This window comes from Hermetia illucens, chromosome 4 (assembly GCF_905115235.1).
Source record: "Hermetia illucens chromosome 4, iHerIll2.2.curated.20191125, whole genome shotgun sequence".
Lineage (NCBI taxonomy): Eukaryota > Metazoa > Arthropoda > Insecta > Diptera > Stratiomyidae > Hermetia > Hermetia illucens.
In genome coordinates, this window is record NC_051852.1 from 152,571,976 (window position 1) to 152,594,369 (window position 22,394).

Below are 22,394 nucleotides of genomic sequence, written 5' to 3' on the forward strand. Positions count from 1 at the left end.
CTGTCGTTCTCAAGGATTTGGTCACCTGCAAATACGTTCTCCGCCGCTCACGCAGCAGCGTATCGGCCCGCATCGGTGTGACGCACGTTCCTCGCAGACGCTAACGGAGTGGAAAAAACCCTCTCTACGGACCACCTGAAACCTGTTTATCTCGTGTGGGCAAACGCCCCATTCTCGCAGGTTACAGCTGCTGCAGACTTAGTCACGTCAGCGATTGCAACCTTTGCCCACAGTAGATCTACTATAGGCAGTACCCTTACAAAAATGACCCCACTTGCAAATGTGCTTGCAGAAGCTTATCTGTACACACCAAAGACGCTAAACAAGGAAAAGGCATAATCTTCGACAAAGCGTATTGGGAAGAGAGAGATCGGTGAGCTTTTGCTATTCTGGTACTACGGCGTGCTCACCCATATAGCAAAATGTTGTTTCACGTATTCACTTATACATAAGCAAAAACTTGCCAATCTCACCAATACGTTGGCAAGTCCGGGCGGTATGTCAAACACAGCTGATCGGGTTTTCGGTACATCTCGCTCATGCTCAAGGGCAAAACAATTTGAAATCGTGTGTACTGGCACTGATTTCCCCCCCTGAGGGGCAAGGGGGAGTGAGGTAGCTGTCTAGTATCTAACTGTGCCTTTGCCTACTAATCTGCAACTTTCGGATCTACGGTTGGCTCCATCGGCTACTTTCGCCGGGCGCGAAAGTCATTAGTGAGGGAAAAGCTGTGGCGCCGCCAACTCAGCACGCCCGGCCCGAGCAGAGTTTGGTACCGCGCGAGATTTTCACTCGTAATTTGATTCAATCCTAAGAGTTCGACATGAATCCTTTCACCGTGCTTATGACGTTTTTTTTAGCCCCAACCTCCGTTTTCGAGAAACTATTTAAGACAAGAACTAGTTCCTCTTTTATTGTAAATATTGGACTAAAAATTAATTCATCCCAGATACTCTCCAATGGAGTCTAGCATCCAACTGTCGGGGAATCCCCGTTTAAGGTTTATGTCTTTACTAAGTATCTGCTTGGTGTGCCATCTTTTATAAATCAGTATCACTTTTTATCTAATTATCAGTAACATCTGTCAAACAATTCTATCAACAAAAGTATATCGCCGGCGGGTGATTTCCATCTGATATTGCGTTCATTCATTGACCTTCCCTTTAAAGTGTGACTGACTCTTGATATTTGCATTAAAATCATGGATTTCACTGATTTCCTAGTGAGGAATGTTAGTATGAAGGCACTAGTCCCCAGAGGGTGAAAATTTTAACACGATTTTGCACTTTCCAGTGTCCCAAGAGTGCCATGTACATCCCCAACTTCATCACATCCGACGAGGAGCAGAGGATACTCAAGCAGGTGGAAAATGCCCCGAAGCCGAAGTGGACACAGCTATCCCACCGTCGTCTCATCAACTATGGTGGCGTTCCCCATCCAAACGGGATGATTGCCGAGGAGATTCCTAGCTGGTTGCAGGTCTTCGTCGATAAAGTTAACAATTTAGGTATGTCCTGGACCCTTTTTGCATTATTAAAATATCATTGAAGTCAATTGTTCTCCTTCCAGGAATTTTTGAGTCCCACAAAGCAAATCACGTCCTAGTCAACGAATACCAATCCGGCCAGGGAATAATGCCTCACACAGACGGGCCACTCTTCTACCCGACCATCAGCACAATATCATGTGGATCCCACACAGTTCTCGAGTTCTACAAGCCGGAAATCGAGAGCGCAGAAAACGAGGAGTCCAATTCGAGTCCGAACCAAAGCCAGCTCAGTGAGAAGTACAAACGCCAACTCTGCTGCAAGCTGCTCATCGAACCCAGGAGCCTTCTGATTCTCAAGGACTCGCTCTATCACGACTATTTGCATTCCATTTCAGAGATCAAAGAGGACTTGGTGTGCGATAACGTCTGCAACCTGGCCAATTGCGCGGTTCCTTACAAGTTTGGCGACAGATTACAACGAAAGACGCGGATCTCTCTGACGATTCGACACGTCCCAAAGACAACGAGGATGAAGCTTAAATTCTTCACTTAGACAACAGGATTCACGGCAACAACGACATCATCTACACACACAACTGGATTTTGAAATGAATGAAGGAACCATGATGGAAGCAACGAGTCGTAGTCCAATTTTTTGAGATTTAAAAGAATGAAAGCAATCGGGGGAGTTAATATTTATTCATATTTGAATACTGAGCACAATGTAGCCGTTAAGGATCAGGTTCGATTTCTGTATAAGATAGTCTGTAAGTGAACGTTACTTTTGAAGTGACCTTTATGCCGGGTTGTTGTCTTGCTTTTTCTGGATGTATTTTGCAGGGAAACTGTGTATAGATATCATACAAGTGTTTGCCATTAACGTAAATTCGGTAGCTACGGAACATTGTTAAGATTTTTCCTATCCTCGAAAGATACATGACTCACATAAATGGATACCTGCATCTTCCGGAGGAGTAATGCTATTCCGCTCCAAAGCTACTATCATTCCTATTATAAAGCTTGTAATATTTCCACGTGGAACCACTTAAGTCGCCAATAGAAGCAATATAAACGAAACACCAAGCATTTCGCTAGTAAGTTTGGATATTGCCTTCTAGACGTTCTGATGTGTCGTAAACTTCATAGGTTAATCGCATTCGCATACTTATAACGTAAAGATTACGCTTTACAATCACTAATAACAAATTTTCCATTGCCAGGATAGGCATATAACGAAGAAATCCAAACATCGACAAATCCTCAACGAAAGGCAATGCAACTGGCCGAGTTCCTGCTTTAAGTGTTTCCATCTTAGAATTTATAGGGCATTCTGTGCGTTACCCACCAATCAATCATTAAAATTATCCTTAATGTAAGCATAAATGGTGTACCGTTCGTCTCCCTTTATATCCGCTTACTGTAGAGCCTCACATAGATAGAAAATCGCACGCGTTGGGTCCCTAGCATTAATGTAATTTGGCCTTATCACTACCCTTAAGATTCTTTCCACATCATCCTAGTAATCTAAGTCCTCGATATTGTGAAGAAGAACATTCATTTTAACGATTTCGCTTGTTCATTTTTTAGTCTGTGATGTAAAGTATTCCAAGATTTCTACTGAACTCAAAGATTTTGATGTTAAGATCGAGTTGAAAGCAATATCTTCCAGTTATTATGAATGTTGAAAGGCAGCGCGCGCGCACAGTGTGGTTGCATTCTTCAAATGGTTTATGAAAACGTACTTATCTTGTGGTTATTTTTATAAATATTTTTAAAATGAACTTTTAACTGATAAATGGTTATATTTGGAATTGGATTTTTGTCGAATATAAATAATTTTTATGCGTTAAAGTGTAATAAAGTGTATTTGACCAATTAAATGCTACAAATATCGTGTTTGCCTTAACTCATTTGGGTCCCCACCCGCACCAGTGGTTGTTCTTTGCTAAATATGGAGGCGACCAATTCCACCAAGCGGTTCATCAACTGATGCTCAAAGTATGGGACAGGGAATCAACGCCTGACGACTGGCAACGAGGCATTATCTGTCTCATACATAAAAAGAGGGGTATGCAGCAATTATAGAAGTATCACGTTGCTGAGTACCATCTATAAGATATTCTCCTCTAACTTGCTCAGCCAGATAGCCCCATACCCCCAGATTATCATTGGCCTATACCAAAGAGACTTCACTCCAAGCAAATCAATAACAGATCAGATTTTCTCCCTGCTGCAAGCGATGGGAAAACTATTGGAATATGAACATCAGTTGCGCCATCTTTTCATCGACTTTAAAGCCGCCTATGGTAGCATAGCCAGGGTAAAACTGTACACGGCCTTGAGAGAATTCGGTATCCTGATGAAATTAATAAGACTGGCTAAGCTGACCCTGACCAATGTGCGAGGCCAGATGAAAGCGACAGGATCCCTCTCGAGACCATTCGACATCAAGAACGGTCTAAGACAAGGGGATGCCATATCATGCGTCCGCTTGAATCTGGCCCTCGAAAAAGTGATCTGTGATGCTGAGGTAACTGCAAGAAGTACGATCCTCTTTAAGTCCACCCAACTGCTGGCCTATACTGACGATATCGATATCATGGGAAGAACCACCCAAGACGTACAAACTGCCTTCATCTAGATCGAGCAGACGGCGCGAGATCTTGGACTGCACATCAATGAAGGCAAGACAAAATATAATATATGGTGGCAACGTCAGCACCAAAAACCAACCAACCAACAACACCAAACCGCTCTGGTCAAATGGGAGGAATAAAGATAGGAGTCTACAACTTTAAGACCGTTGAGAATTTCTCCTATCTAGGGTCAAAAATCACAACCGATAACAGCTACGATGATGAAATCCGCGCACGGTTGTTGTCAGCCAACAGAGCCTATTTCAGCTTACACGTCTCACCATAGGGTCAAAGCTCTTACTGCACAAGACAATGATCTTGCCAGTCCTCATGTATTCCTCGGACCCTGGGTTCTTAGCAAGAGAATTGCGAACTCTTGGCCGCGTGCGAGAGAAGAATCCTCCGAAGAATTTTTGGCCCCCTAGATGAGGATGGAGGATTCCGTAGCCTACGTAACGACGAAATCTATGAGCGATACCATGAACGTCAGGTTGTGAATAAAATCCGGCTCAATAGGTTACGGTGGGCGGGTCACTTAATCCATATGGATGAGGATGATCCCACCCGGAAAGTCTATAAAGACAATATCGATGGTAGAAAAAGAAAAAAAAAGACGAGGCGGACCCTGCCTAAGATAGAGAGATGGCGTAGGCCAGGACGCCCGACAACTTTTAGGGATATCGAATTGGTGGACCTCGGCGCAAAACCGGGATGTCTGGAGTTCCTTATTAAGGCAGGCCTAGACCGGATACCGGTTGTTACGCAGTTGATGAGGATGATGATGATGATGATGATCAGCCTTACCGGGTCGGAGTAATGTAATAGTTCTGTGCCGGTCTCTGGGGTTGGAGCGTCGGCCGTGAAAATGTTATAGAGTGTAGATCCTGAAATGGTTCCCTGCCGTACTCCGGAAGTTACCGGTAGGAGATCGGAATAATCATTTCTCACGCTGATGTAAAAATACCTATCATCGAAGAAACTTATAAGTCTGATCACCGGGATAGGGGATTCAAGGCTGATTAGTTTGAAAATGCTGCTCACTGAGTCGTGAAGGTAACTAAGTGCGCGTAGAGTCCCGTGCTTTGCCCAGAACCCAAATTGATTGCTCGGAATAATGCTTTTCTGATCACAATGTTGGACTAATCCCACTGTCCATGCTTTCTCGAAAAGCTTGCCCAAGACGGAAAAGAGAGAGACGAGCCTGAAGTTTTGTGGTTCCTGAGAGCCGCCTTTTTTCTTAATGACGGTTATCTTCGCTACTTTTCAAGTAGTGGGAAATGGGAAATAACCATTATGGATGCAGTTGTTGAAGGCTGCAAGAAGGAACTTCATTGATGTCCTGGGGAGGTTTTTCATGACAATATTTGCTATGTCATCTGGTCCGGTTGATTTTTTGCCGTTAAGGCTTTTTGTGATGGTTACGAGCTGTGATAAACTATAAACTCAAAAAGGTTTTTGGGTCATTTGGTATCCAGGATGGGTTAGAGGTGCAGAAAGTAGTTAATTTAAGTGTATGCTCGTGAAGGAAGTCTTTGATTGTCGAGTCTACAATCGAACTGACGACCTAGTTGTTTCTAGGCGAAGGCGAGTTTAGTTGGTTTAGGAAGGACTCCGCGAGTACTTGGGCTTTCCTAGCGTCGCTGCCGATGTTTTCGTTGTTCTTGGTGAAAACAAAGTTTTTAGATCTGTTACGGTCTGTCAGCCTTCAAACATATTAGATCGGGGTTTCACATCTGCTAGCTTGCTGGTGAGTTCCTTGTTACGGAATGGTTCCACCATTTGATGGATTAATGTGCTAAAGCAATTAATCCGAGAAATTAACACTTTATATTCGGTGTTAATTCTGTTGCCATTTTTGTGGAAGTTTCGCTTGAGATTTCTGCGCCAGATTTAAATGACTTTCATATGTTTTATTATCTCGTGTGGCAGTTTATTAAACTGAAGCAGAGTTGATGGCATCAGTAGCCAAGATGATGGCCTCATCGATCTCATCGTCCGTTAGATTTTGCGAGACAATGATTTTTTTCAGGATAAGCTGAGATGCTAATTCTGCCCTGAAATTATCCCAGTTAGTGTGGGCGAATGTTCTAATTGTGTTGGGTACTCGCTTTTGCAGTTGAAAGGTTAAGGAAAGTTTGAGCTCAACTGCAAAGTGATCGGACGCCTGCAATGTGAGCGTAGCTTCTGCGGTCATTAGAAAAGAGTCCCGTATGGATTGACTTTCAAGCCTTGTGGGTGTGTCGGGCAAGATCATCTCAAGCTGGTTTGATGAGCTTTGATTATGGATCGAGGGTAACCCTATTTCGATTTTTTAACCAAATCGCCCCAAGAAGTGTGCCGTGAGTTAAAGTCGCCACCAAAAATTTGGTACTTAAATTTTGCTGGTGATCGCTCAAGATTTGTAAGTCGTGGCCCAGTTGTTCAGAGGGTGAGTTACATTTGATGTAGTTTTAACTAAAGCCGCTGCTGAACAGATTTGCCGGTTTTCGATGGAGACTTCTTCAAATTCACAGTCTTTTCTCACTAAAGGAGCGGTACCGCAGTTCGTGTCATTCCGGATAATGTAATAACCGGTAAAATTAACGTTATCCCTGCTTTTCAATCGTGTTTCTGAAACACAGCCGAAGTCCGCTTTCAGAAAATCTACCAACTCTTGTGCGGTGGCACGTTTGGCATGTGAGACAAAGGGCGCGGAGTTAAATGTAACAATTTTTAACTTTTGATGCTGTTCATTTGTTTGGGCCGAAGCCAGCGTTTCGACCAGGTTTTTGAAGACCAACTTGTTGCCTTGAGGGGCTACAATTCTAGGAAAGTATTCCTAGTTGCTTGGGTAAGAGAATTTTGAAGGGCTGCAGCCCCGATTGCGACTTCAACGGAAGCGCCGAGTTCTGGCTATGCAGAAGCTTGTCGGTTTGCGTGACTAGATTCGACATGCTTTTCACCTTAAAGTGCGGATATTCTTCATTGAGTTCGCGCATTATGTCGGCCGGGTCTGTCTCTTGGTGAAGACCACGGATAACTAAGGACTGACTCCTTAAAGCTGGTGGGGTACTAGTTGTGGCATGTAGCTCCTTTTCTTTGATGAGGTTGAAGATCGCCGCATGATCTTCAAGGCTTTGTGCGAAAATGCTTTCAGCCCTTTCTCTTTCAGGATCCTCAAGAATTGAGGTACATTGATTTTGTACCCAGTGCTAGGCGAAATTTTATCCTTTTTAGGCAGGCAGTCGGGGGGAGGGTGCTGAGGGTTTGCCGGAGGGGCATTAATTCTACTAACACTAGCTTTACCATTACTTTTCTTCTTTCTCCGCTGGACGTAGTTGAATTCGTCGCCTTCCTCTTCTTCGATGACCACTTCGAGGCACGTCTCACCTACATCTTGGTGATGTTGGCCCTGTTGTTGCTCCTTTTGTTGCGACGTTGCAACTGGCATTCTTCCTTCGAGAGATGGCAAGCGTTCCTCCAGCTGCTTAATTATATTTTGCTGGCAGTCCAGTTGCTGGACCATGGCGGCCTTCTCCTGCTTTAGCTCCTCGATTTTTTCGAGAAGGGTCGCATTCATTACCTGCAGTTCTGAAGAACTGCTTTCCTCCTCAGATAACAACTCCTCCGGGAGTATCATTTTACACCTCTTGGCGGACATCCTGCTCCCAAATCCGTACTTACTGTTGCACGCAGCAGCACTGGAATGTAAACAACAATTTTTACTTTAAATGTTCTTTTATAAATTTACCTTGATTGAGGACATGTAATGCCACCACTGTCCAGAACAGATACTTCCTTGTGAGTTATTTGTCAGTCCTCGATGAACTTCAGCTTCTGGTTACTGTTCGCTTCGAGAACTCAGAGCGAACTGCGACCTACCGAGAACTGACCAGTGTGAGTACCTCAGATCAATCCAATCAGCAACTACCATGTTGTTTACATAGCACGCAGATAAAGGAGGAGGGTTTGAGACAACGTGCTTTGCACTATCCTCAGCAAAACAAAAATCAAATGCGAAGATCGGGGAAAGAGATAATTAAAGTATGTATGTGTGTGTGGTGGGGGAGAAGCTACAGCTTCTGGGCACTGAAGCCGTGTTGGCCCATTGTACTCGCCTCAGGATTTCCGTTAGTGGATGTGATGCTACCCGTCGTAACTGGAGAACATCGGCACCAAAGATTTGATGCCTGATGCGTCCATAGCCGGGGCATTCACATTGGAAATGCTCTGTGCATTCCACTTCCTTGAATAATTCCTATTCTGACCATACGCCCAGCTAGTGGCTATGGCCTGTCAGAATGCCCACAATACACCTGCAAGTCCTCCTGCTTTTCGACAGGATAAACCTTACGGTACGCATGTTCGGTTCTGGCAGTAAAAGTAAAAGTCTGCCACCTCCAATTGCTGGTTTCGGTCCCGGCATTGGGAAGATTGACTCCTCTTTCGCTAAAGAATCCGAGATTCCATTTCCCTCTACGCCACAACGACCAGGTACCCAGGTAATCTAGAGATAGAGTTCAAACGGTTTCTGCATTCCCGTACGATTTTCGAGGTGATTAAAGGACTACTCAACGCCCTCGATGCAGCTTGACTATCGCTGCAAATTGCGATGCGCCTACCCTTCAACCGCTCGCCAATCACCCAGTTTGCCGCCCTCAGGATCGCATAAACTTCGTCTTGAAAACCGTTGCATATTGTCCCAAAGGAAAAGCCCATTTCTCGTTTTTATTCGAGAGGTAGACTCCGGCTCCAGAACCCTCTTCTGTTTGTGAGTCATCCGTGTAGAAGACTTCCGTATATCCCGCCACGCATTCCTTTGGGGCTTCCCAGACCCATTTACGCTTCAGGGTAACTTCATATCTTCTATTAAACAGATGTATGGAAACACGAGAATCGGAAGGCATTGTAAAAACTGCGCGGATGTCGTGCTCATGCCACCAGTGATACCCAGACACATAGTTCTTTGCAGTGCGGCTAGTTTGCGGTGAAAACCTTTTTGTCCCACCTTAACCAACTACGCTACGGATGCATATACGAACATCGGCCTAATGATGCCAACATTACTACATGAGGCCTGAGTCCCCATGTCGAGGCAAAGGTCCGTCTGTACAGCCCATAAGCTGTGAGAGCTCGTTTCATCTTTACCTCTACATGTTTGTTCCAAAGAAGTTTTTTATCTAGAGTGACTCCCGGATATTTCACTTCTTCGGAGAGTTGAAGGCTAGTACCCCTCATCTCAAGGAGACAAAGTCCATCCAGTTTACCCCTTTTTGTGAAAAAAAAAATGTGGTTTTATTTGGATTAACTGACAAACCATGTCTAAGGCACCAACTGTCTATCAAATCAACGGCACGTTGTATATTTCTACATACCGTTCCAAGATCCCAATCAACAGCAAGCATAGGCACGTCATTAGCATAAGCCTGAGGGTGTATTGTCAAATTTTGCAGTTCGCGTAGATGTGAGTCGATCAGCATACTCCACAAAACTGGCGAAAACACACCTCCTTGAGGGCAGCCCTTTGTTGCTTCTGCAGTCAGATAGCGATAGACACCCGCCTCAGCGCAAAGCAATCTCTGCGTTAACATAGCATGTATCTACTTAATTAAAGCATCATCAACACCATCTGGCGGCAAAAAGTTTTTGAAAAGGCGCACAGTCAAAAGCCCCTTCAATATCCACGAACACCCCCATCGCGTACTCACCATTCAAAGTTGCATTCTCTATCTTTGTAACCAAAATATGAAGAGCAGGCTCACAGGACTTTCCACGCTGGTAAGCATGTTGGTTTTCATTGTTACCCTCCACCAGTCTCTCCAAACCTTTCAGCAAGAACGAAATCAAGTGGATCTCTCTCTGACAATCAGGTGAGAGTGACTACCGAAGCCATTCAAAATACAGCCCTCCGTAAACCACCAAGGGGAAATTGGTGCCGCAATAAACAGATGTCCTGAAGATGAAGTATCAACAAATGATCTTCACAACCACTGCCCCTGGAATGCCACATATATATATAGAGGAGAGGAAGCTCACTCTCCAAGACAGATAGGTTCCCCCCAAGGAGGTTTATTCCGTGTCAGCCTATCCTGCAATGTGCTGCTTGACTCCAACAAGGTATGATACGGTTCCAGCTAAACTTTAAATACTTCGAAAGGATTTTGTGGAATAAATAATAAATGAAAGTTGTGAGTAAATTTGAGATAAAGATATATTCAGTTTCAATTCAATTCCTTTCATATAAATCTAGACGCTATCTGCTGTCGACACACCCTCACATCATATAATTTCACCTCCATACACTGGACTCGTAGGAACATATATTTCAAAGACCTTTTCGTCGTCATCATCCATCGACATTTTCTCATCGTTTCCCTCCTCATCCGACGAGCTGTCGTCCAAATTACTTTGCAATTCCTTTATTGACCGCATCAGCACCAAAAAGTCATTCTTCCTCGTATCCAGCTTCCTCTGCAACTGAGCCTTCTTCTCTTCCAGCTCGTTCAGCTCCTTCGTGAGGTTGTCCAGCTGCTCCGTGGTCTTCTTCCGATCCGGCTGAGCATTAATGACTTTCGCCAGAGCGTCGTACTCCATGCGATTCTTACGGATTTTCTTGGCCAGTATGAGGTCCTCCTTGCTCGCCTCAATTTCTCGCTTTGCAACCTCAATGCTGCCCTCAATCGTGTCCGAGATGGTTTCGTAGTTTTTCAGTTCTTGTTTCATCATTTTCGTGGCAAAGTCTGACTTGGTGACGGCAAACTCGCACTGTGCAAGCTGAGCTAGTAGGCGGTCGTACATTATCTGGCTGAAGGCGAAAAAATAATGATCTAGTTAGATTTCCGACAGATTCCTGTAGGTTTTAAGTATTTCATAACAAAATTTTACTTATTTTCCGGCGAGTCGTTTGTATTGCACCATTTTATAAAAGTTTTTAAAAGCACGTTCAACCGTCGATCATCGCCAGTCCCGTCGCCATCGATCAAAAGGCGCCGCTTGATTACATCCTCTGCAATAGGGAAACATTTTAATAATATCTAAAAGTGATTTAAGTCTGAATTAAACCGAATTTACCATCAGTCATCCTGTTATTCTGCGATCAACGGAGTGGCGTAAACAAAAACATAACCTGACATTCGGTGGATGACAGTCGTGGTGAAATTAAGGGTAGCCCTTGGAGAGATTCAGCACGAAACCAAATGTTGGTAAGTTTCAAGGAGCACTTTGTTTATAGTCTTTTATGGGAATATCCTTCGATGGTTGACTCTTTTATGTACACGATAATCCTTAATAATTCAGTATTCACCGCTTTGCCGGTATTTTAATACATAATTCTCGTAATGTCAATAGCCTCCAATGTCACATACGGCACCCCCATTCCGCGCGTCATCCTCATTCTGGAGAGGAATTTCACCACGTCTAATCTCGTGTCACTTCATACACACTCTACTCGAAAATCTTTTGAGTTTCGTCAATTCCAAGGTGTCGGGGGCAGGAGTTGTTTTGCGTGAGTTTTCTTCGATTCGTGGACTTAGTAACATTCGATTGCGAGTGTCCAGACTCTCAGTTCCTTGCGTGGCCCTATCATGCTCTTTGACTTGATACTATGGCGTTAGTGGGACTTTTGAAATTTGTGCAGCGAACAAGCAGTGCAAATGCGTGTCGATTTTACTGTTCAATGTCGAATAAGGTGAGGAAGTAGCGAGCCCCGTGCCAGTTCCGTATGTCATGAATGGTGGAGGCGACTGGCGCCACTGTCTCCATGCACGGGAGCACGATATCTTGTTATTTATCTAACCCGCTGCCGAGGGGATGAGGACTTTGTTTTCATTTTTCTTGCTGTTGAGGGTTGGACGTCCCATCCATCTGCAGTGGATTTGTTTGTTTTTAATTTTCTTACGCTATTCAGGTGCAGTCTCTGGCGCTTCATCCCTAATGCTAATGTTTCTTTGCTTCTTGCAGCGCGGCATTGTGCTCGGTGTTCACACAGGCAAGGACCAGGACAAGTACGAATTGACTTCATTCGCAAAACGCTACGACGAGTCGATCGGTGGAAAGCTCTCGGAAAGTTTAAAAATGTGAGTATCCGTGCAAGCATTTACTTAGCCTTCAGACTGATAGCGGGGTACGTGTTCCTTCTGGCGAATTTCAAAGTACATTCCTCAATGAATACTTCGCTTTGTCAGGGACTTCCTGGCAGGTTTAAATTTAATCTTCTGACCCTGGAGCAACAGGGCTTGAATAGAAATGCCACTAAAAACTATATGTCCGTGTTCAAGTTGGAAAGTGGGTTTGGGATGCATCTCAAAAGAAGATTTGGAACGCAATCAGCAAACAAATGGTTGCGATATGACTTGCGGTTTCGTCCAGGGAACAGGAAAATATCAGATCCCAGACTCACCTCTGCCTTGGGATCAGCGTGACCAAAGTGGCTAAAAGGTGGTATTTGCTTCCTTATATAACCAGGCGTAAGCCGGCCGAAGCTGAGCTAGATTTTTGTTTGGGAATCAAGGTTACGGTTATAATTACTATTCTTAAGTGAAATTAGTAATCCTTTTTGTTGAGTTTAGGAGTGATATCGCAAGAATTCATTTACGCTGATGGAAAGTATTTCCCTTGTTCCTTATTGAAAAATGTCTAATTGGGTCCTGAAATCAGCGCAATAAAGTATTTTCCCATGTAATGGCGTTATTATAGTTAGAAACAGTGATAAAGTATAAATTATAGGTATTGGGCGTGTGCATACGTTTTTGCGGTTTCCCCAAGTTGCGATTCTTTGCTAATAGGATGGAAAAATCACTATTGAAAAAGATCGCGGTAAAGGTAAGCGAAGCAAGATGGGGAGACTTTGGAGAGTGCAACTCTCCCTCTTGCAGTAATGTGCTTTTGTACTCAGGAAAGCCATAGTGGTAGCAGACGTAAATCCGGTATCCGGTCGGTATCCCGGTATCCCGGTCAGGGACTCGATTCCTGACGAATTTCTAACTGCAGGATTCCCATCCAGGTTCAGGAGCGTCACAATTGTGCAATGCGGCACACCAACGGCGACTTCCAATACAGTGGAGAAGGATGCTTTCTACGAGAAATTAAATGCAGCTCAGGGGGGGGGGGGGGGGGGGGTTCCTTAAGATGGCATTGTGGTGGCACATCAGAGGCATGAACGACGTCGCCTCCGCCGATGCATTGTACTGCGGCTTGGCACGAGGCCGGCGCCCAAACTCCGTCCTTCTGGATTGGACTGCCGGCGTGAACGGCTAATAGCTAAAGAAAACATTGTGGCGAAGACTAAATGTACCACCGGATGCAATTTCAATGCAACAAAAAGCTAGGCTCGCTGGGTGCCTCGGCGTCAGCTACCCGAAGCGCAGCACCACGTCCCCTTACAAAATTCGACTCTCTGAGCAGGCGTTGCTTTGGCACGGGAGCTGAGGTGTCGGTTCTCCCCGTACCCCGTCCAAACACGTTGATACCATAGAACTTGCGACTGGCCGCCGCGAACTCCAGGTGGACGTGAGTTTCGGACTACGCTGAACGTATTCGCGGCGATTCGTTTTGGCGGACATTAGCACCCCCATTTTACGCAGAGCAAAGCCTTGATAGACCCCGCATCTTCTTTAAAGTCGCCAGGAAAAATGTCCACCTGCGCAAACGGCGCTGTTTCCATTGTTTTCGAGCGCATTGCCGGCGAATCGCATTCGTGCAATCCTCCGAAAATATCGCAACATCACTACTGAAAGTAGTTTCTCTCAGCCGGTTAGGCACGATGTGCAGCACAAATCAATACTACCGGCTAGCCGATCTTCTCAAAGGTCCGTCCTCTATTACCCCAGAAGCTGTTGCAAGGAAAGAGTTTGACGATCTCACGAAACTTGCAGAAAGATTTCAGTATTGGGCCGCCATTAGAAGTGCTCTTTTATTGGGTCCTGCATAGGCTTTCGGGCACGTCGTGAAGGGGCGTCCCAATATCTGACTGGCTGCGGAATCGTGGAAGCGGATCGATGAAAAGAAGGAGTTGAAGTCTCTACTGACCGCTGCGGGGGTGCTCAGAGGTAATGGTGAGGAAGATAGGGCGGCAACCCTGTCGGCCGAACCAACCTCCATAGTGGTGGCAAAGAGAAGTATCACATTGGTCTGCCGGCCGTGATGCAGTAGGCAAATGTTCCAAATGCCTAATTAAAGCGATTCGCTCCGAGTTTGCACGCGGACTCATCTGAAGTGGAAATAGGAGACGAAACGTTTCCAGGGGTGTACTGGTATCATGGGAAGCGGAATAGCCCCTGAATTCACATACTTCAGGAGAATTCTTGTTGTATGTGCTTTCAGCTCGGTTGTTGCGGTTTCAAGCTTGAAGCGACACAAAATAAATCCGTGTCTGTCTTAAGAAGACCATGGGATTAGGTCCCCGAGACAGGTACCCAACTAAAATCATAGTGACGAGACTGACCGCTGTAAGCGATAGCGGGCGTGCTCGCTCGAATTCCTATACCGAGCGAAATTCTGAGTAGTTCAACGTAGTATACATCGTGACAAGAGAGAATTTGCTATTGCGTTGCTCAGGGAAGCGGAAGGTGCCGTAGATCGCCCCATACAAAGGGCATGCAGTCAAACGGAGTAAAGCCGCTTTGCTTGACGGTCTCCCCGCAGAGTTATTTATCACTGCACTTGGAGTTACTGCTGGATGATCGTCAAGATCCCAAAGAAGGGCACCCGTTTTGAGTGTGACAATTGAAGGGGTATCTGCATGCTCCCTGCCGTTGCAAAGATAATAGTTAAAATAATTCTGGTACGCATCAAAGGATATCTCGAAGGCTTGATCGACAGAGAGCAGACTGGTTTCCGCTCAGAATCCTCCTGCATTGACTACATCAACATCCGACGGATCATTTTGGAACAGTCCACAGAGTTTAGATCTTCGCTGCACCTGCTTTTCATCGATTTGGCGAAAGCTTTCGATAGCGTGAACACACTCCCTCCATGGAGTGCTCTAAGCAGGAGGCGCATTCCAGCGAAACTAATAGCTATTATTAGAGCGATATATAATGGCGCAAAATGTCACCTGCTCCATCGAGGCAAAATCAAAGGCAAAGGATTTTGAGGTTCAAAGCAGAGTTCGCCAAGGTTCAATTCTGTCAGTGATATTATTTCTTCTTTTAATCGGTGACGTTCTTCATGACGCCTTGCCCAGAGGACGTGGAGGAGTTCAATTAACAATGACATTTTTCCTCAAATACCTCTACTGATGGCATTTGCGAAAGCGTCGATCAATTTATATATCTAGGAAGTGTGGCTTCTGCTTCTGAATGTTGGCCGCAGCATTAACAGTGCTAGATCCGCTGTCGCTGCCCTGTCTAAAATCTGAAAATGAAGTTATCTCAACACCAATATCAAGTTGAGACTGTCCTGTGCTAGTGTTTTTTCTGTGTTAGCTATATGAGAGTAGCATATAAAAAGTGAACTCCATTGTTGCCCAAAGGCTCCAAGCTTTCGTCAATATCTGTCTGCGTCGTATCATTCGAGTACGCTGACCTGAAACTAATGCAGAAGAAACAATTTGGTCGGCGCACGGTAATAGGAAGACGGAAGTGACAGTGGATAGGTCATACTTTAAGGATGACCGACAATTGCATTGCGGCCTAGGAAAAGAAAACGTGGCAGACGCTCCCTCAAATGAAGCGATGGCGTAGGACACGACGTTAGACAGTTTTTAGGAATATCGAATTGATGAACTTCAGCGCAAAACCGAGATGTCTGAAATTCCTTACTAAGCCCTAGATCCCACAATTCTTAAAAAAATATGTTCAGCTCTGGCTAAGTTTTGGTTCAAAGTATGGGCGGATTTGCGCTCAATATCATTCGTAGTTTAGTTGTATTCTGCGAATTATATAAAGGAGCTTTTAACATCTGCGAGCCGAGTCGGTCACACTGCTCCCAGGGCAGAGGTGAGGCAGCGTCTGACGATTTGCCTCTGCCCTGGTAAGAAACCGTAAACCCGTCATCGCCTAATATTTCTTAAAGTTTGGGTGCTAAGCCCTAAACGAAGGGCCGGAAGGAGTAAGTTGCTCCCCATTTTATCCGGTCCGGCATCAGACATGGGACCCCAAAAAGAGGCACTTTGTTGCTACCAGATCGTTGGCAAAGTGGAACTAACCACGAAGAAAACCATGTACTTGATTAAAAATGGAAATATTTTTTTAAAATTTGGCTTAAAAAACGATAAAAGTTATGCACACAGGCAATAATTCGAAATTGTATATAAATTATACATAATAATAAAAACAAGAGATATAAAGTCACGTTTTCTCGTAATTACTTTGCTAATCATGTTTTCTTAGAGAAAAATTATATTCTGCTAAGAATTACCATAATATTTTCTATCGCTCACGACTCAATTGAGTAAACTTGACAAGATCAGACAACTTTATTGTCATCGTCGTAATCATTTCAAGCTAAGCATAATTAAACATGGTTTGCGATGATTCTTTGGCAGATAATTGCAATTATCGTTCATAGTAAATTCAGAAGATAAGAAAAGAGAAGAAGGAGAACAACTATATCTGAAATTGGTAGACTTATCTGCAGCAAAGTACAACCAATCTTTTCGTGAATATATTAAATAAGTGGAATCTTTGCAACTTACGTTCATATTGTTGCAAGGCCTATTAGAAATCGTCTGCAAGGGTCTGATTTGCCTGCACAAGTGTTACCAGGCTCAAGAATGTGTGGTGGTTCATTGGACATTTGAGCCGATCTTACGCAACTACAAAGTCGCGTGTTTTAAGTCACTGATGCAACTGAGATATGTGGTAAACCGGGAACTTAGTCCATGAAAAAGGAAAATCGCGAGACATTATGTGCATGACTGTGACTTTGTTACAATAACAACTCGACAGCACGCGGAGTCGAAATATTTGATCCTAACTGCGAATGAGCGATCAAGGTCCATGACGGAACCCTTCTGTACCAGTTCTATGCGAATTAGAAAAAGAACTTTCAAAATCGCTCATTCTATCTGCCTCACTCATACAGGTTTATATTGCCGGACACACAGCTTACTCCTATCCTTCTAACCTCAGATAGCGTTGAGGAACGGCCTTCTTCGAGCCTCTACTGAAATGTCCTTGAAGTCCTAGAAGTGGGAGCAATTCGGTTTGTAATATTTATTTTGATCACCTCAGAGGGAGTTTAGTATTTATTACCTTAATGAATAAACTGCATAAGAAACTCTTAATGACCGTGTTGGATGAGCGATGGTCAGAAAACCATTTTTGGTGGTCCGAGCGGACTAAGAAGAGCTATCCCAAAAACCTAAAAAGATGTGAAGTTGATCGTGGAGGTTCGCCTGCAAATCGCATCGAAATATTCCGTCGTCACGCTTGGATCTGCACTGGATATTAAAAATCCGATAAGCAGGGGGAGAGCCTACCGAAAGATTAATACGCGAACTAAAATTGAAAGATGAAAATAAAAAAATAACGGCTCGACCGCGCGTGGAGAAACTTTGGACCTGAGTGCCGGCCGAGGTTCCCACCTTGCCATCATTTTGGAGAATGCCCCTTTTTAGTATGAGTTTGGGAGGATTAGAGAGGAGAAGGGGAAGAGGAAGTCCTCAAAATTCAGATATTGTGCAAAGACCTCAGAGCCGGAAACAAGAATAAGGCGTGGGGTGAAATCTGGGAACGTCATACGTGAATTGTCGGTCCGCTTTAACACGATAACTTTCGGAGTTACTGTGGAAGACGTTGTAGTGCAATTTGAAAAGATGGTGCGATTGGTCGTTAATGTCCGTCCGCAAATATAGAAGCTCCATCGAAGTGTTAAAGTGTACAATTTTTCGGTTGGGTAGTTTGTAAGAATGGGTCCGCCGATCCGCCGCACTCCCCATCTTTCCAATAAATGTCGAAGCTGAGACCGGCTTCGGAAAGGACTAACCGAGACCTTTCATTTGATACTGCACATGACTGTGGAGGAAAAAATTTACATACATTTGTCGTTCCCCCTTGTTTTGCCAAATCCGAGTTCCACCATGGTGTTTTACTCTTCTTTGACGTCTTGAGTGGACACCTCTCTTCGAAAGCTTCTCTCATGCTAGTTATGATCATCTGGGTTGTCTTCTCAATTCCAGCGATGGATTTGATGCGCTTCCCAGGGATCGTGACACGGGCGCTCAGACAAGGTACATATATTATTCCTCAATTCTTTAGGTGTTTAGTGCTGCGAATTAAAGTGTCTTAAACATGATATGCCTGTATATTGTTCAGATTTAGGACTCGAAATGTTACTTTAACTTTATAAAAGCAAAATATCGAGCACGTTGCCTACTTCAATATGGTCCTTGCGAAAACAGACACATAAAGAATATCTTTCCTTCATAGAAATAGGACTTCCGGAAATGAAATACAAATTAATTGCACATTCGTTTTCAAAATATTTCATCTCGGCAAGTTACACGACTTCAAACAGCTTCGCCTTCTAATTGAGCAATTAAACACATGTCGCCTCTCTTCAGTGCATATCTTCATTTTTTCATATCGTCACCCTTTCATATTTTCTCAAGTATCCTTTTCTGCACAGAGACAACCTGTTGCTCTACGCACTAGACACATCATCCTGATGATTACCGAGATCCTAGACGGATGTTGGCCATGTAGTTCCCGACATTCATGGGATTAGTTGCCTCCGTCTGAAAGCTGGAGGAGAGGACGAATGTCTGTTTTTAATGAGACAGATGAGGATTTTTGAGTCAGTGACATTATAACTTGCACAAATCACGTTTTTAATTGACTTTAACGTTAAACTTTTTCAAGATAAAGCAAAATTGATGTAAGAATAATTACTGTAAGCTAAGATGAGGTGTAGGGATAATGCCCTTTAAAGTATTCTGGAGCATACTTTAACGTGATAATAATGAGACTGGATGAGATTCAGTAGTAGTTTCTCAAAATGTTCTAGTTCGGTTGGAATTTTAGAGGTAGTTGAGGATTATACTTATGTTCATATGTAATAAACGTAAAACGTATCAAGTACCTTGATACGCTTGAATCAATTACGCTTCATCTTATGCTACAATTTTGAATCCTGGTTAGATGGACCAATTATCACCTGGCGTTACTTTCGGTCACGCTGCTCCCAGGGCAGAGGTGAGGCAGTGTCTGATGAGTTGTCTCTGCCCTGGACGAAACCGTCAGTCAACCTTTTTTGATAATCTTGGGTGTTTAACCCAAAACAGAGAAGTCCGTGGATCACAAGAGAGGGAGAAAGTTGTTTCCCAAGTGGTCCGGTTCGTCATCAAGTGGATGCGGACTCTGGACTCCCAACATCCTGAACAAAAAAATATTAGTGGGTGTTCAAGCTTTTTCTATAGTATTTAGTCGGCACCGAAACTACGATTCACTCGAGCACGTTTTTGATCCGAAGTGAGCAAACACACCACACAACGCATGGCCAACTTTCTCGTTATGTGACAAACATGTTTTTTGAACATGTTCATGGCACCCGACACTCTCAGTCCTGTGGTACTCCTGTTGCGACTCTTGTCCTGCTTTGATTCCTCATCCGTATTGTATCAAAGTGTCCTTTTAGAGAGGTAAGTTTTGGTTAACTTAGTCAAGTAACTAAGGACATTCGTTTTAGCCAATGTGCTTTTTATCCATTCCCAACTGGGTGAATTGAACGCATTTTTGACATCCAATGTTACTACGACGTAGCCTTTTGTTCAGAATAACGCGTCTCGAGCCATCTCAAAACCACATTTGCGAAATCGACCGTTGGCTGGACTTGCTCTGATAGGCCATCCTCATTTTCTACGATAGGGAGAAATATATTGTAGGTGACTCTTCCGAGTATCCTTCCTACCGTGTCCATAAAGCAAATTGGGCGATATGATGGTCTCCCGGTGGATTTCAGTAGTAAAACTTGTTTCTTCCTCTTTCACTGAGCGGGAAACGAGGTTTGATCAAAAAGTTCCAGGACGCGCCTTCGTGTTAACGCTGACAGCTGGTTCGGTGCTCATTTTCTAACGGAAACTTTCCTGAGTAACCTCCATTTTAATTTGTTGGTCTAACCTCCAGGCTATTTTAGTGAAGTCTGTTTTTTTTGTGTTCCGCATTTTTTTGTCATGGACGTGAAGGAGGAGCAAGGTGTTTGCGTGAAATGGAGCAAATCGTTCACGGACACTTCTCAAATGCCTTTGGTGATGAAATGATGAGTCGTGCACGGTGTCACAAGTGGTTTAAACGGTTCAAGGAAGGCAGAACATCAATGGAAGATGACCCTCGTTCAGAAAGGCCTTCAACCTCGATTGACGACTTTCATGTGGTTAAAGTGAATGCCCTTGTGCGTTCCAATCGTCGTTTGACGATTCGATAGGTGGCAGAGGAGTATGACACCGCATTTGGGTCAAATCAGAAGATTTTGAGCCAAAAATTGGATATGAGAAGAGTTTCAGCCAAGTTCATTCCACAACTGATGACTCTTAGAAATGGCCAATCCTCATGGAAACTAATTTAAAACTATCACTCACTCCCACATGACCCATCAATGTAGACAAGAGTTAATCGGAAGAAGCCAAATCTGGTCAGTAAGCGGCATGTCGTAGAGCTCCCCAACTGAGGGCTTCTAACGTGTCACCTACCGGTTTCGCCATATGTGATGGAGCATTTTCATGGAGAAAAAGAATCTTGTCTTGTCTATTTCGTCATTCTGATCATTTTTCAAACAGCAAATGGCTTGAGTCATTCAATTGTTTTGATAATGGCTAGTATTAATCGTTGCGCCGAGCTTTGACAGGTCATAATATACCACACCCTTCCTGCCAAAATGATTCAGTCCTACGGTCGATCTGGATGATGCGCCTAATGATATTTTCTACTTGGGATTCTGAAAAAGAATCCATTTGGCATATCCAATAACGATTCAATGCAAAAGTGACTTTCTTTTGTATCGTGCGAGCGAAATTTCACAAGTGCTTTTGTGCCTCTCCATCTCGTTCGTCGCATATGCTATGCACATAACGATTTTCTGGATCTTCCCCATATTTTGTGGGTGCTAGGAAACAGCTTCTTGATTTACCCTCAATTGCTCTGCTAGTTATTTTTGTGTTTGCGAATCATCTTCATCAAATGTCTGCAGTTTTACATTTTCGTACCTTTTCGTCAGTTTTCCGCTTTGCAACATCGAAATTACTACTTTTAAAATGTCGAAATCATCCTTCATATGTATCTTGCCATGAGGCATAGTTACCATAAGTCTTCCGAAGTAACCAGTATGATTCAGCAACAGTTTTCTTTAAATGAAAACAAAAAATAATGTCCGCGAATGCTTTTTATTTGGTGTGAATATTACACACATCTACTTTTTGCGCTACCCTTTATGTCGAGAAGAAGATACATGTGTTCGCCCCTTAATATTTTTTGATAACAACGCTGTACGCTGCCCTTCAAGGGTTTTGTTCGACTTAGTCTGGCTTTCTTCTAGATCGTTGACAGATCCTTCTTGCTAGCAAGCATGCTGCTCGCAATTTCTTCGGCCCACCAAAAGCTTGAACGCCTATTAACAAGGGTTCAACATTTTAGCATAACAGCATCGCATGCTCTCGTTATGCACCTCATCATTTGTGTTACCTTTCCTAAAGTCGCACCATCGTAACCCTGGCATCTCTGTAAATGTTCCTACTCCTTCAAGCGTTTTCACGGATCAGCCCTGACTTCCAGCTCCGCTGGAATGCACATTAATGCGTAGCCCATTTTCGATCTAGTAGAAAATTGCCCGGTGGTTGCTATGAGTATAATTCTTTTTGACAAATCAGACCATTCAAATCGACTAATGAGCTTGAACTTGCTCCTTAAAAACTGGATACATTTTTGGTGTTTGCAAGCCCCAGGTACATATTCGCAAAAGTGTCCTTCAAAGTACGACCCCTGGTGTTAGTAATTCGACGACCCCCATCCACCCGTCATGATTTTCGGGGTTTCGACTTCTTGCGTCTGAGACTAGCATTTCTAGTATTTCTTCAAATTCTGCCATCATCGTGCTTGGTGGAGCTTATCAACTACATATATGTAGATGCCAGCTACCTTTGGCCTGACAACCCTTCCTTTGATTTCGACATGCCCATATTAACGGCTTGAATTAGGAGGTAATTAGATAGTCGAAATTTTAAGTGAAAGATTTGCCTTTGAAGATATTTTCCTTTTTATTGGCTAAAAGTATTTGGCAATGTATACAAATACGTATTTCGGAGACCAACTGTCCCCTTCTTCAGTGTTTTATTTTCTGGAATGTATTTGCATACATTA

The 22,394-nt window shown here is 43.8% G+C and overlaps 3 protein-coding genes across 8 annotated transcripts in view; 2 read left to right on the plus strand and 1 right to left on the minus strand.

The window, feature by feature from the left end:
* Positions 1 to 1,094: 1,094 nt before the first annotated feature.
* LOC119655930 (alpha-ketoglutarate-dependent dioxygenase alkB homolog 6) lies at positions 1,095 to 2,872 on the plus strand. The gene is made up of 3 exons (XM_038062112.1): positions 1,095 to 1,231; positions 1,294 to 1,507; positions 1,570 to 2,872. Exons 1-3 carry the CDS (start codon positions 1,202 to 1,204, stop codon positions 2,040 to 2,042), a joined length of 717 nt encoding a protein of 238 aa, XP_037918040.1. The 5' UTR covers positions 1,095 to 1,201; the 3' UTR covers positions 2,043 to 2,872.
* A 7,425-nt stretch (positions 2,873 to 10,297) lies between these two features.
* Positions 10,298 to 11,310, minus strand: LOC119655360 (THO complex subunit 7 homolog). The gene is made up of 3 exons (XM_038061217.1): positions 11,176 to 11,310; positions 10,990 to 11,110; positions 10,298 to 10,909 (listed from the first exon to the last, which is right to left on the minus strand). The coding sequence occupies exons 1-3, from the start codon at positions 11,183 to 11,185 to the stop codon at positions 10,384 to 10,386; spliced, it is 657 nt and encodes a 218-aa protein (XP_037917145.1). The 5' UTR covers positions 11,186 to 11,310; the 3' UTR covers positions 10,298 to 10,383.
* LOC119655358 (E3 ubiquitin-protein ligase COP1-like) overlaps positions 10,996 to 22,394 on the plus strand; it is a 30,196-nt gene continuing 18,797 nt past the window's right edge. For 3 of the 6 annotated variants that reach the window (XM_038061216.1, XM_038061215.1, XM_038061212.1), the window contains exons 1-2: positions 10,996 to 11,306; positions 12,064 to 12,179. In XM_038061216.1, coding sequence (XP_037917144.1) covers positions 11,301 to 11,306; positions 12,064 to 12,179 — 122 coding nt within the window. In that variant the 5' untranslated portion in view covers positions 10,996 to 11,300. Of the gene's footprint in view, positions 11,307 to 11,502; positions 11,792 to 12,063; positions 12,180 to 22,394 lie in introns of those variants that run through there. The other 3 variants (XM_038061214.1, XM_038061213.1, XM_038061211.1) reach the window with 3 other exon arrangements.

Excerpts from the sequence above, each read along its gene's own strand:
- LOC119655930 (XM_038062112.1), top strand. The coding sequence starts at position 1,202 with ATGGATTTCACTGATTTCCTAGTGAGGAAT. Across the intron at positions 1,232-1,293 it reads CTGATTTCCTAGTGAGGAAT|TGTCCCAAGAGTGCCATGTA; the intron begins GTTAGTATGAAG and ends TGCACTTTCCAG. Across the intron at positions 1,508-1,569 it reads CGATAAAGTTAACAATTTAG|GAATTTTTGAGTCCCACAAA; the intron begins GTATGTCCTGGA and ends TTCTCCTTCCAG.
- LOC119655360 (XM_038061217.1), bottom strand. Across the intron at positions 10,910-10,989 it reads AACGACTCGCCGGAAAATAA|CCAGATAATGTACGACCGCC; the intron begins GTAAAATTTTGT and ends TTTCGCCTTCAG.